The following is a 14,874-nucleotide window of genomic DNA, read 5'->3' on the forward strand; positions in this document are numbered from 1 at the left end:
AACTGGAATTAAAATATGCTCATTTCCTGGCAACGATTAAACCCCCAATCGATGTCCTTCCCCTCCCCTTCCCCCTCATATTATGTGTATGTACCAGAAATGTCTGGCACCATGGTATTTTCATACTTGAAGCAGGCAGTTATGTCATATTTACGATATACCTCTGATATTTGCCATAGCCAAAAGGAGTTATTGTCATTGACATCTGACCCAGAGTGGCAATGTATCACAAGTACAGAACATCAGACAGTAATATTCCATTCTCGACTCATGTATACGCCACGATGTTTGAAGGCCGCCAGCTTTAAGAGAAGCTGCCAAAACACGTTTTGTGCTCCCCCTGCCCCCCCCCTTCATTAATATATATATATATATATATATATATATATATATTTGACTAAATTATGTCATTAGGGGACAAACACTCGGAAAAAAATGTAATTTAGGAGACAATTTTCATTTCAGGAGACATTGTTTTGTCTCCGAAGTTCTTTCAGATGATATCTCGGCGTTACCGCTGAAATCAAACCTCCCGCCAATACCAGAAGTGGCTATTGCAGCCCGCCAGAGTGTGGAATACTCCATTTAGTAATAGGAGCGTCCAGTCTTCATTACAAGGCAATTTAAAATTGCAAGAAATATACTGAGTTGTTTTCACATTCCACTTTGGAGACAATCATTTTTTTGTGAACTACGGGCATATCCTGCTGTATATCTCTTCTAGATTTCTACAGAATATGTTTTTATTACTTCTATACCGGTCCATAGTCGCAACGTTATGAATATAACAAAATCGTGAGATATATAGACGATTTTCCGAAAATCGTTCCTATTTTCGTTATGGTAAGTTCTGATGACGTAATTCATCCGTTCAATTCACTAACCGCACTCGTACGTGTACTAGCTTACAACTTACAAGTGCAAGCCAGGGACATCGGATCAAGTTATTGTGTTTGACCAATGGTAAGTTAATCGAGAAAGAGTTAGTTTAGCATGTCATATACGGAATAAACAGTGATTTTACTTTGACAGAGTAAATTTAGGAGGCAAGCCCAGTGATTGCATCCACCGAACAATGTTCCCAAGCTGATGGCGTAGGCCGAAGTTATCCTTGACTAACGTTATGCTACAGTTACAATAGGCATATCTACCCTACACTACAGTAGGCCTACATACGGAACTGAAGTGCAGACTAAATGTTTTATTTCTAAATCTAATTATTTATGATTATGATCATTTTTTATTATTTTTAGTCTAATTCTTTAAGTATATTCATATTTTATTTTTTCGTTATTTTCTGTTGTGTTTTTTTATAATGCCTTATCTTAATAAATCAATCATATAAACTAAGACAGGGTTCATTGGCATGCATGGATGATGGAGATAGAGCGAATAATTGGTCACATTTTGGTTCCATGCAGCGAAATGCTTGAAACAATTTTGAATCTTTTTCATACTTGTGAAATTAATTACATCTACTTCGATTACTGTTTTTTCCTTGAACGGTGGTGCATATTTTTTGACAGTGAAGTTGACTTTGATTTTGCTAGACATTTTGTGTCCTATTGGAATTACCCATGTGAAATAGCTCACATTTGATGCTGGCTAAAGAAATTAGGTAGGCTATTGCCTAGTCAATTAGTAGTACTAAGGCCTAGGCCTGTATAGTAACTACATAAGTAATGACTGGTGTTAAGGCCTACTGTAAGCCTATATAGCGAAATGTTAGGCCTAGGCAGGCCTAAGCAAAGGCATGTAGCACATATACACATAAGTAAGTCTACGTTAGGCCCTAGACTAAGTTCTAAGTTTATGTGTTTGGCTATTTGCACTTCTACTTCCCTTGTACTCTAACTTCAAAGTTAATTTCAGGGACCAAAGTTGTGAATAATAAGTGGGCTACCTCATACTCATACTCATGGTCTTACATTCAAAGCCTTGATTATTTCACATCTAGGGCTAATACTCCGAGTCCTACAAACTCCCTTTACCCTAAGTAAAGGGTTTCTTGTACCTGCATAATTGTTTAGGTCTAGGCTTAGGCTGTGGTGGCTGTAGGGAATCAGAATCTGATTTCAAGGGGAGGGGGACTTAAAAACTGCACTTTGCCTTGGCTAGAGAAGAAAAATGGAAACATCAAACATACAAAGCTTTGAATCCAGCACTTGAAGCAATATCTCCCCACTGCCCTTGTCCCCGGATTAAGGATTTAAATAGGCATTGTGACTTCTACCTCCACTGTTCTTCACTCATGAGAATTAGTAAAAGGGTCAAATGCAGTCATCCCAATTTTTCCTGTATTTCAAGCTTGTCTGGCTCTTTCCAACAAGACCATTCATTTGTTTCTGAATTGTTAAATTTATGGAAGATAAGTCCTTGGATCTATATGTCATTCATAATTCTTTTATATCATTCTTGAAACATGAAAGTACTTTTGAGGGAGATGAGATTTGACAGGTACAATGTTCTGATGGTTTAAAAGTTAGGCTCAGGGGTCGACTGATTATGCCCTTTAAATAAGGTTAGCAGTTATGGTAAGATAAAGCCACTTTCACTATGACTTTGGCTCTGCTCTAAGGGACTTGTATAGGAAGCACTTTGGAGATTGCCTGTTGTATCTACTTAGACCCTGTGTTGGATACCAAAGTAATAACAAACAAAATTGTTGTCACTTGTCAAAGTGTGTTGTGTACAGAAATGTCTTTTCATCCATTTTCAAGCAAGGTATCCCCCCCCCCCCCACCACCCGCTCCCTGAAGAAGTCTATGTAAGGCGAACTGCATCGTAGCATACCAATCATGTGTGTTAATATGACACTGTTTTTCATATACTGAACCAATACTGTTATATACACATGCGTAGGCCTACTACTGTATATGTAGTGGCAAATACAAAACTGTTTATCCTCAATCTCAAAGAAGTGACAAATAAAGGAGCTTTGATGCTCATTATTATATATAAATAGAGGTTATGTAACAGTGAAACAGATTTAGGATAGGTATATTTTCCTGCATTTATATAAGTGCTTTATCATTTTTATACTACAGCCCATAATGACTTGTGAATGTGATGTGGACTGGACAGTCGTTTCAATTATATTAGCACTAACTGGCATCGCAGCTGTACTGATTTACATATCATTTATACTACTTATGCATCCATGGTAAGGAACTTTCAGAATTATTCTTTGTTTTTTACCATACAAATTATGCATATTTGTTCAACCTATATCTACTATAAGAAAACAGTTTTCAATTGAAAGGGTTGTGTCATACTGTACACAGTATTGTAATGTATTGTAATGTGAAATTTGTACAGTTATGTGATATCCTACTTCAGAGTGCCGCTGTGACAGCACTAAAGAACATATAGGCCGACTCAAAATGTGTAACACCTACCTTACTGCCCAGTCCCTAATTTTGAAGATTATTATTGAGATTTAACTGCATTTAGATTTTACAACAAGTATATATGTAAAACAGCAAATAGCACAATCACTTTAGGAATAATTTATATTTTCTCAAATTAATGGCCTTATGTAGAATCATCTCTATACATAAAAACAAAGGACTACAGTTGTTAGTTTTAAATGTATATATAAATTAATCCTTACATTGCTCCAGATGAATAAATCAACCAAATGAGATTGTGCACTCAGTGTTCCAGGTGGATATATCCGCCTTAGAGGAATGGTGTGTTCAATGTATTAGTTTGTAACACCCCGTCCCATGCTGTTTTCATTTCTGAAATGTTTATATTAGAGTAAAGGATGCAATTCCGCAGAAATCTATGCTATACATGCATTTGCACTGATACTTTTGGAGAATTTTACAATTGGACATGGCTTGTTGCTGCAAGTAGTGTATAGAGGAGGCACTTGCTGAAATAATAGCTGATCTCAGCAGTGATGATGAGGGTTTTGCTACTTGAATTCAGCATTACAGTGATAATAGTTCACATTATAAGTTAAATTTATCAAACTAAACACTTTCAAAGTTTTTCAAAGTATATACCATAAGAATGTAAATTTAGTTTCCAACAATATTTATGTATGTGTTATGTTAGGCCTTGGCAAATGATTAATTCAACTAAAGTAGTCTACAAAGTGCAATATTATGCCTGGCCTGGTCCAGTTACATGTGTAAGCTTTGCTGATGTGACAGGCTTTTAAATATGCAAAAATGACTACGTGCCACACGGTCAGAGCAGGGGTAACTTGTGATGCAATAATAGCGCGTTCAAAATGAGAATGTGAAAGAGACAGTTCAATTTCTCTTCTGTTTCTATGCTATAACCTGTAAATGTGTGTGTGAGTACTCACAAGAGGACAAAGTCTGTCTAGTCTATGTATAATAACCTTCACCTGACAAGAAAATTTCACTGATTGACAATGACAGGGTAATCTTTCTATTGTTAGGAGTTAGTATAAAAAGGACAAAAACAAAGAGGAAAATATCACAAGAATTTACAGTTAAAAAGCATGTTTCTGGAGACAGGCCTCTCCGCCTAGTTTTGTTCAGTACAGGGTTAGGGTTAGGGTTTGATTTAGTTCCAATTCTGATGATTTTTCTTTACTTCAGAAAATTGCAAACATGGGTGCTCCAACAGATGCTCCTCCACCATATCCCGATGGCGAAAAAGCAGGTATTACATAAAGCTACCACTCATTCATTTAACAGTAACCTATGGAATCATTTCTGTTGCTCAGAGGTGCCAGTTGGAATGCAGAATCATATATAATTTTTGCCAGTTTTTTCTTTGTTACTGATTTATTACGTTCAGTGATATGCTCACGCCAGGCTGCGGCGGGAAGGCATGTGTTGGCCGTGCACGGCAGTTCTAAATCCCTCCAAGTACAAAGAGAATTGTAAACATTTCTGCCTATTCTTGATGATTAATATCACAGCTTTTACCAAATTTACCAACAAATGGGAGAACAGTTGGGACAGAAGTTAGCTCCAGAATCGGAAAAAGATAGCACCATTTGCCATCTGAGTATACTTGCAAAGATTTTCCAAATGGGAGGGGGACACCCCACCACTTAGACCCTTCCTCCAGGACGTGGATCACACAACCTTGCAAACCCGTCCGGCACTCAAATATTCCTGAGCACATCCCTGTACATATACACAGGTAGTCAAGGCGTTCTGTGAAAATTCCTAACATGGCTTTGTGATTAAAGTTTTAAATGAAATTGAGGTGTCATCCATGGTTACACGGTAGTGTTGCTTCTGACTGGCCCCCCCCTCACCCCACAACCTCATCCCTAGCCTAGCAGGTAAATGGATCACCACCAACTATGGTCTGGATAGTACAGTTGGTAGAGCATATGACTCGTTATCATGAGGTCACTCTGGTTCGGAAACGTGTTTTCGCTCAACTCTTTCTCCATGGTGTGTATAAATTTTATCAAGTCAGATTTTCTGTTAGAATCTGTAGGTGGTCAATTTTGGTATCGTTTCTTCGTCGTCGATATTTGTGGTGTTTTGATTTTTGATACAGATATCGTTTGATAGTTTGGTCATAGTTGGTCTTACTGCGATCGAGCTTTCCGACTTAGACAGGAGTTCTAACCAAGTAAATTCAACTCAACGATGTCTACATTGCATTGTCATCGTCAACATTGTCCGCATAATTTCTACCCAGCAACATGTTTTTTTTCTGCATTCATTTTTTACACCCGTTACAACCCTTTTCTCCTCTTGTGATTACAGATTCACCTTCTTATACCGAGGGCACGGCTTACCCTCCTCTCTTGCAACAGGGATATCCACAAATGGGGCAATTACCTCAAGCACAACAGCCAGCCCCAGGGTATTCGGCACAACAACCAGCCCCAGGGCATCAGGTAAGCATATGTCCACATCCCCGCCTCTCCCCCTCTCCCCACTCCCATCTAGTTTTTTGGTTGCTGTTTGGTGATATTCCTTTGCACGATATTGATATATTACATCATATACAACCTACGTGGGTTATGATTTTTCATCATACTACTTTCTTTATCAGTTTTTGCACTGTTGCACACAGGATACTGCACCGCACTGCACGTATATTGCAGTGTATTTCTTGTATTGCAGTATGAAAGTCGATTGAAACCTTTAATATTAAAAAATGTCGAAACTAGCCAGAGTTTTCTTTTGGTCTTTCTCTTGTTTGTGAATTTGAAAAATGATAAATTTGGGAGACAGTGAATACATACTGCAGTAAAAAAATTCAGAAAGTCTGTACCAGTGGCGTTTCCTCTAATAAATTAAATGTTACAGCCAAAATATCTTTGACAAAAGTATACATAGTGTCATAGGACATGGGTGTAGAGTCTAAACGTGCATATATATATGTGACCACCCAGACCATACAGAACTAAAACAGGTACTCACGATTTCAGTTTTTCCCATCCACTACATAATAATGCTATAGTAACAGGCTATTGTATATTAAATCAGGCTTTGTAATTATTGCAAAGTTTGTTTACAGGCCTGTGCAATTGCATAGACAGTAAATGATCCAAAGCTGCAATCCTCAATTGAATATGACATTCATATACATGCTTTCTTTTGCTTTATGCTAAGGATTCTGATGAAAGCGATGATGATGATGATGATGATGATGATGTAAATGATCCACCGTATTGCCTAGATGATGATCAGCCTGTAAGTTTGTGAGGTCGACTATATCATTAGCAAAGCAATAGTTACCAAAACACTTCCTAACATTTTCACTTGAACATTTCATTGGTAAATTTTGCCACTTCCTTGTAGACACCACCCTTCTCTAATTATCTAAATTGGTAGGTAGGGTCCCTTTGAGGCTTTCAGTTTATTTCAAAGTGAGTGTATCGGAAACATGCAGAATCTTTGTATATGAAGATATGTTTGAAGTTTAACAAACTTTGGTTGTGTAAAACATTTGGTTTGTCTGAAAATGAAGAGCTGGCATGAGCCGAATGGCACGATGTGATATCAGATTACTACGAAGGTAGTCACTTTGATGACTATTTAGTTGGTATTCAATCTGGAATGCTTATTGTCAAATTGGTCCATGATTTTTGGAAGCTTCAAGTTTGTATAAACATAGATAAATTTGAACCTTGTGTCAATAAATTTGTCTACATTTGTAATATTTTTAATAGTATAATGCCCTGTTATAGATTTTATCTATCTACACTTTGAAGTATCCTGTATTCTATTTTATACAGCCACAACAGAATATGCGATGCGGTAGACGAAAATTGCGTGACTATGTTTCAGATAGTGAGGACTCTGATGAGGATTGTTCTGATAGCAATGGGGTGTTGCAACGACTTGCAAATCTACGTTGCCTAAGAGAAGGAAACTACAAAAAACCAAGAAGAACATGCCCATTTTGCTCTAAATCCTACAGTGAGAAACTGGCAAGACACATTGGAACTATCCATAGACACATTCCACAAGTTGCTGCAGCATTGAAGCTTCCAAAGAAGGAAATGGATGAAGCCTTTTCAAAGATGAGGAAGGAGGGGATCCTGATGGTGAACAAAGAAAAGATGAAAAGCAGAACACCAGTGTTTGAGAGAGAGAGAAACACTGCATCCAATCAACCCCTTGTCATGTGTGGACTATGCAAAGGTTTCTATGTCAAAAAGTGTTTCTCCAGACATAAGATAAAGTGTCAAGGTGATAGCTGTGAAGAAGCATGTACAATACCTGTGTCATTACTAATGTCTGAAACAACAAACCAAAACAAACTTTTGTCCGAGTTTAGTGTAAACATTTTATACAAATTCCGAGGTGATGAAGTTGGTTCTATTTGCAGAGAGGACCCTGTGATCCTGAATGTTGGCAAAAGACTATGGGATAAGGGACGAGCCAAGGAAAACAAGAAAACGGAGGTTCGTAAGTCTGTAATGAGTGACATGAGGAGACTTGCCTCACTTTATCTGCACTTCAAGGAGCAAAAGACTATCCATGCTTCACATTTTACTCTGGAAACTGGTACATCAAGGGATATGTTTGATCGAAAGAACTTCAGCATCCTGAGTGAAGCAATTAATGCTTACACACTAAACAAAGAGAAAGCCAGTATCAAGTCAGGATTAAAACTTGGTATCTATTATCTTCTAAAGAAGGCCTCAAAGGTGATCAAAGCAACACATCTTGTAGAAGAGAATGACATTGCAGCAGCTGACATAGACAGGTTTGTCTCTGTTCTAGAGCTGAATCAGAACTTTCTGTTTGGAGATGCTTCATATCAAATAAATATGAACCGCCAAAAGAACTTGAGAAAACCTGCGGCACTTCCATTGGAAGAAGACATCAACAAACTTCGAAGTTATACTGTGGCAACATTGAACTCAATGATGAATGATGACTTTATCATCTGGGATTCACACAACTTCAAGAAATTACGGGATCTAACTGTCACAAGATTAACACTCTTCAATGCTAGAAGAGGTGGTGAGCCCAGTCGTTTGTCATTGGATGAGTGGAGACAGGCCAGTTGTAATGCTTGGATTGATAAGCAAAAGGCAGAGGCTATTCAGGATCCTGTAGCGAAACATCTCCTTAATGAGCTCAAAGTCACATACCAATCTGGCAAAGGTAACAACCACTTGGTTCCAGTATTGTTCCCTGATGATTGTATTAAGCCCATGGAAACACTCACTAGCAAGGAAACCAGAAGCACAGCATGCATACGACAATGCAACCCATACGTCTTTGCATGCACACAAGGATCCAACAATCATGTTAGTGGATGGCACGCCCTTAATGGTGTTTGTGATGACGCAGGCATTGACAGCACATCAAATCTTACAGCCACCAAAAATAGGCACAGAATTAGCACCATCTATGCATCACTTGAAATTCCTGAAAAGGAGAGAGCACTCTTTTTTAAGCATATGGGACACAGTGCAGACATAAATGAAAACATTTATCAAGCACCTGCTGCAATAATGGAGGTTGTGAGAGTAGGGAAGCAACTGCAACAAATTGATAAAGGTGAGAAAACTGGGCACCATGCATATACCTTGGGCAGACAGCTCTGGGTAAAACTCATCAACATGACCATTCCTTGACAAATTAGAACTAGGCATCAGGGATGGCTGTAAAACCTGTGAGGGCACTTAAGCTATTAGATACAACCCACCAGTAATTTGAGCATACTGGTCCAGTCATCACTGGATTGTAAGTGATGTACCTCACTCATCATTTTGGTATGCTTGGGTGTGGAAATATGAAATTTTAGCAGGAGTGTCACAGCACATAGATATGAACTTATTTTCCTACTAGGGTATTAATTGAGTTTTTAGAAAAATATCTAACTTACTTGTTTTAGTACTTTTACAATGTATTTTTCTTATTTACACAGCAAATCCATCCACGCAAAATGATGAGTACTCTTCCGATGGTGCAGAGAACAGCTCAGGTATTTTCCAACTAGGGTATTTAATTGAGTCTTTAGAAAAATATCTAACTTGCTTTTTTAGTAGTTTTACAATGTATTTTTCTTATCTACACAGCAAATCCATCCACTCAAAATGATGAGTACTCTTCCGATGGTGCAGAGAGCAGCAGTTCAGGTATTGTACAAAATCATGTTGAATCTTTTTTGTAATGAATATTTTTTAAATTGATAGCACTTTTTTATTGCAATTTATTTATTAGTTTAAGCCTATATGTGTGTGGTTTGGATTTGTTATCAGATTTCAAGAATGCCTTGCAGCATTTTATTGTAGAAAAATAAACAGTTTTGTTATAAGTTACATGAGGTAAGGTTAAGGTTAAGGTGGTAACACTTGGTAAAGCGCACATTACTGTAAAACACTCAATAGCGCTCAATGGTAGAGTGTCCATTTAAGTCATGTCTACTTCAGTTGAGACTCATGTCAAGTAAATTAAACTTAGTCCAGAAATTCAAACTTTTAGTCTGAGTCACGGGCATGTTGTTGTTGTTACAACACAAGAATAAATTTTGTTCTAATGATTTAATGTTGATATGTTTGTAATATTCTTGCACTACAGACAGTCAGGCAGGCACCATTTTAAGCTCTGAAGCAGAGTACCACGTTCAACGAGGTAATCAAATTTTCTTTAACCTAAAGTGTCCGTGCATTAAAACCAGAGCATTTTTCAAATTTGTAATGTTACTCCATGAAGAAAAATATACTTTCAACGTGCATTTACTGTGTAGATTATGTACTGAATAGAAATTTAATTTTATTATCTAATTGAAATCAGTGCGAGATAAAAAACTTTACATATTGCTGTTCATTTAATTGTAACTTTTAATATGAATTATGTTAACAAAGGTGTTGGTGAGAGTTGCCTGACAAAAGTGTGAATTATATGAACAGAAACGTGCCTTCTGATATGGTGATTAGCATGTTTCTAAAATAATTTGAAAATGAGACAGTTCTCTAATCGGTGAATCAACTGATGGAAATGAAACATAGGATTCTAGTAAAAAGGATACTCAAAAATTGAATATATTGAGCATAGATAATGTTTTTTTCAATGTTATTGTGGACCATGCTTCACATTACATCTCTATATCATGTAAAACACACAAACATGCATACACAAAGGCAGTATCTATTGGTCTGTTTTGAATATGGTATGTTATTTAGTGGAGGATACTTAATCACAGTGTGTTTTCATTAGATGTTCCACATTATTTTGTTTGCTTGATGTAATCGATTCATTCAACAATGCTATCAATGTCATTTCTTTTATGCAGGATGCAAACGAAAGCATGATGATGCTGGTAAAGTAAAATCAGGTTGGTCATTGATGATATCACTTGTCTATGATAACACAGCTAGCTGTAGTTTAGTCATGTATATAAGTTAGTATGGCAGCTACATAGTCCTGTTTCCCTCATATAGCTGGTGTGTGCAGTCAAGTTTCAGAAAAAGAACAAGCATTGAGGATAGCTTTCTTACCCCTGTCATGGCCAATAACAATGTACCTATGTGGGATAGATGATAGAAACAGTTTATGAGGCAGTTACACCTAAGCAGTCTGCCTAGGCACCATCTTCCAGTGTTAAATTTTTGTCTCAGATTTGTCAAATTTACGCTCCATTCGACAGGACGAAAATATACAAGATGGAATCAAAAGGATACTGCGCAGGTGCTTAAATACTTCAAAGGAATGATTACTGGCACCCAAGAGAAAACCATACCAGGTATGTATTTGTGCTGTCATTTGTAATTCAAAGTTTATATAATGGATATGATCATGAAGGTGTATCCAAGCACCCATATTGATAAAAACATACTTGTAAATCAATGATATTTGCAGCCTGATTCTGTGAAAGTTTGTTAACTGAACACAGTTGACTTTTGGTGTGTATCGGTTACATAGGATGTCATTGTTGTAAGAATATAATTTTTCTCTAAGCAATTGATATGATCTACCAGTACCAAGCAAATGACAACTGCAGATTAATGTAACACACTGCACTGCTTGCTATGCTGAAGATAAAGGTGTATATTTCAACTTCTTAGCAATTGCTCTTCTTTTTGGCTTGCAGGTTGCTTTGCACTTTTTTAGGTTTCTGGAGTCAAAGCAAACTGAAAATTATGGAATTTCAAAATAAAAATAAAACGAAAAATGAGAAAATGTAAAACATTAGAAAGTTATCATGAAATAGGTCTCTCTCGCTGAAACTAGTTGTTCCTTTGTAACATTAGAGGCTCATTCGCTCATAATTAACATAATATTCATACATAATTGTGCCATGCCAAATCCACGAAGTCTTGTATACTTAATATTGTCATAGAAAAGTCGAAGAATTTACTTTTCAAGATCGTGCCAGACTTTCTCATCAGTCATTTAGTAGTAAACCTCTAGTTCTATATCAAATATAGTTTTAGAAATGTAGTTGGGATTTTTTCTGCTTGTTTGGTTCCTTGCTAAAAGCAAATGACCTATGTTTTCAGGGTGGCGTGTATGCGTGACATGTGTTTGTGTGACGCTTTGCTTGTATGCACGATAACTCAACAAGGGCATGACAAATCATTACCATATTTGGTGAGTAGATGAACCCTATAGATTTTGGCGCTCATATCATGTATATTAATGAGGTCCAAGGTCAAACGTGAAAAACTCCAAATTGCAATAACTTGGCTACTATTAGTTGGAATTTCGTCAAACTTGGTATGATGATATTGGTAGACAGTCTTCACACACTGATATGTGTTGTAATAATTATCATGCATATTAATGAGGGGGCGGGCTTAGCAATATTTCGGTATGAACAGTTTGTATGCACAATAACCTAAGGAATTGACCCATGATTACCATACTTGGTGGGTAGGTGGCCCATTGTGAGTAGATGAACCCTATAGATTTTGGCGCTCATATCATGTATATTAATGAGGTCCAAGGTCAAACGTGAAAAACTCCAAATTGCAATAACTTGGCTACTATTAGTTGGAATTTCGTCAAACTTGGTATGATGATATTGGTAGACAGTCTTCACACACTGATATGTGTTGTAATAATTATCATGCATATTAATGAGGGGGCGGGCTTAGCAATATTTCGGTATGAACAGTTTGTATGCACAATAACCTAAGGAATTGACCCATGATTACCATACTTGGTGGGTAGGTGGCCCATTGTGAGTAGATGAACCCTTTTGATTTTGGTGCTCATGTCATGAATATTAATGAGGTCACAGGGTCAAACGTGGAAAACTCTAAATTGCAAAAACTTGGCTACTATTAGTTGGAATTTCGTCAAACTTGGTATGATGATATTGGTAGACAGTCTTCACACACTGATATGTGTTGTAATAATTATCATGCATATTAATGAGGGGGCGGGCTTAGCAATATTTCGGTATGAACAGTTTGTATGCACAATAACCTAAGGAATTGACCCATGATTACCATACTTGGTGGGTAGGTGGCCCATTGTGAGTAGATGAACCCTTTTGATTTTGGTGCTCATGTCATGAATATTAATGAGGTCACAGGGTCAAACGTGGAAAACTCTAAATTGCAAAAACTTGGCTACTATTAGTTGGAATTTCGTCAAACTTGGTATGATGATATTGGTAGATAGTCTTCACACACTGATGTGTTTTGCAATTATTATCATGCATATTAATGAGGGGGCGGGCTTAGCAATATTTCGGTATGAACAGTTTGTATGCACAATAACCTAAGGAATTGACCCATGATTACCATACTTGGTGGGTAGGTGGCCCATTGTGAGTAGATGAACCCTTTTGATTTTGGTGCTCATATCATGAATATTAATGAGGTCACGGGGTCAAACGTGGAAAACTCTAAATTGCAAAAACTTGGCTACTATTAGTTGGAATTTCGTCAAACTTGGTATGATGATATTGGTAGATAGTCTTCACACACTGATGTGTTTTGCAATTATTATCATGCATATTAATGAGGGGGCGGGCTTAGCAATATTTCGGTATGAACAGTTTGTATGCACAATAACCTAAGGAATTGACCCATGATTACCATACTTGGTGGGTAGGTGGCCCATTGTGAGTAGATGAACCCTTTTGATTTTGGTGCTCATATCATGAATATTAATGAGGTCACAGGGTCAAACGTGGAAAACTCCAAATTGCAATAACTTGGCTACCATTAGTCGGAATTTTGTCAAACTTGGTATGATGATATTGGTAGATTGTCTTCACACACTGATGTGTGTTGCAATTGATATCAGGGCTTAGCATTACTTTGGCAACAAAATTTTGTGTGCATGAATTGTTGTTATTTTAGTAGGGCTTTCTTAGAAATTTCCCTATGAATGGAACTAATGAACAGCAGCAAGAAACCATGAAACCATGAAATGTTTTTATTCTGGATTTTCTTTGATTTGTAGGTAGACATGACGTGGAAGTATTTCTCAAGAAATGCAGACTATCAACATCTTATGACTGCTTGACCATAAGAAGTAAGGTCATGAATGAAAGAAACAAGTGGCATCGGTTAAATGGCCTACAAGAATAATGTGTGACTGTGCCTTATAAGTATACACATGATGTGAAAGGTTTTTTTTTTAAAGAAATGCAGACTATCACCATGTTATGATTGTTTTGCTACCTGAAGTAATGTCACAATTGAAAGAAACAAGTGGCATCAGTTACATGGTCTATATTAATAATGTGTGACTGTGCCTTATAAGTATACACATGTGAAAGGTTTTTTTTTAAAGAAATGCAGACTATCACCATGTTATGATTGTTTTGCTACCTGAAGTAATGTCACAATTGAAAGAAACAAGTGGCATCAGTTACATGGTCTACATTAATAATGTGTGACTGTGCCTTATAAGTATACACATGTGAAAGGTTTTTTTTTAAAGAAATGCAGACTATCACCATGTTATGATTGTTTTGCTACCTGTAGTAATGTCACAATTGAAAGAAACAAGTGGCATCAGTTACATGGTCTACAAGAATAATGTGTGACTGTGCCTTATAAGTATACACATGATGTGAAAGGTTTTTTATTAAAGAAATGCAGACTATCACCATGTTATGATTGTTTTGCTACCTGAAGTAATGTCACAATTGAAAGAAACAAGTGGCATCAGTTACATGGTCTACAAGAATAATGTGTGACTGTGCCTTATAAGTATACACATGATGTGAAAGGTTTTTTTTTTAAAGAAATGCAGACTATCACCATGTTATGATTGTTTTGCTACCTGAAGTAATGTCACAATTGAAAGAAACAAGTGGCATCAGTTACATGGTCTACAAGAATAATGTGTGACTGTGCCTTATAAGTATACACATGATGTGAAAGGTTTTTTATTAAAGAAATGCAGACTATCACCATGTTATGATTGTTTTGCTACCTGAAGTAATGTCACAATTGAAAGAAACAAGTGGCATCAGTTACATGGTCTACAA

General features: G+C 36.9%; 2 protein-coding genes across 3 annotated transcripts in view; one reads left to right on the forward strand and one right to left on the reverse strand.

The window, feature by feature from the left end:
• LOC139983205 (uncharacterized) overlaps window positions 1-80 on the reverse strand; it is a 6,603-nt gene extending 6,523 nt beyond the window's left edge. Inside the window, exon 1 of the mRNA XM_071996603.1 lies at window positions 1-80. This exon is cut by the window's left edge and continues 480 nt beyond it. The gene's annotated coding sequence lies outside the window, so the exon portion shown is untranslated.
• Window positions 81-383: 303 nt separating this feature from the next.
• LOC139983198 (uncharacterized) lies at window positions 384-14,104 on the forward strand. Of its 2 annotated transcripts, XM_071996590.1 has the most exons (12): window positions 384-963; window positions 3,048-3,163; window positions 4,581-4,644; window positions 5,715-5,848; window positions 6,570-6,650; window positions 7,196-8,975; window positions 9,346-9,402; window positions 9,497-9,556; window positions 9,999-10,052; window positions 10,714-10,755; window positions 11,068-11,163; window positions 13,839-14,104. In XM_071996590.1, the coding sequence occupies exons 2-12, from the start codon at window positions 3,161-3,163 to the stop codon at window positions 13,964-13,966; spliced, it is 2,499 nt and encodes an 832-aa protein (XP_071852691.1). In that variant the 5' UTR covers window positions 384-963; window positions 3,048-3,160; the 3' UTR covers window positions 13,967-14,104. The 2 variants fall into 2 exon arrangements, with proteins under 2 accessions (XP_071852691.1, XP_071852692.1); XM_071996591.1 differs by lacking the exon at window positions 6,570-6,650.
• The last annotated feature ends 770 nt before the right edge of the window (window positions 14,105-14,874 follow it).

This window comes from Apostichopus japonicus, chromosome 16 (genome assembly GCF_037975245.1).
Source record: "Apostichopus japonicus isolate 1M-3 chromosome 16, ASM3797524v1, whole genome shotgun sequence".
Lineage (NCBI taxonomy): Eukaryota > Metazoa > Echinodermata > Holothuroidea > Aspidochirotida > Stichopodidae > Apostichopus > Apostichopus japonicus.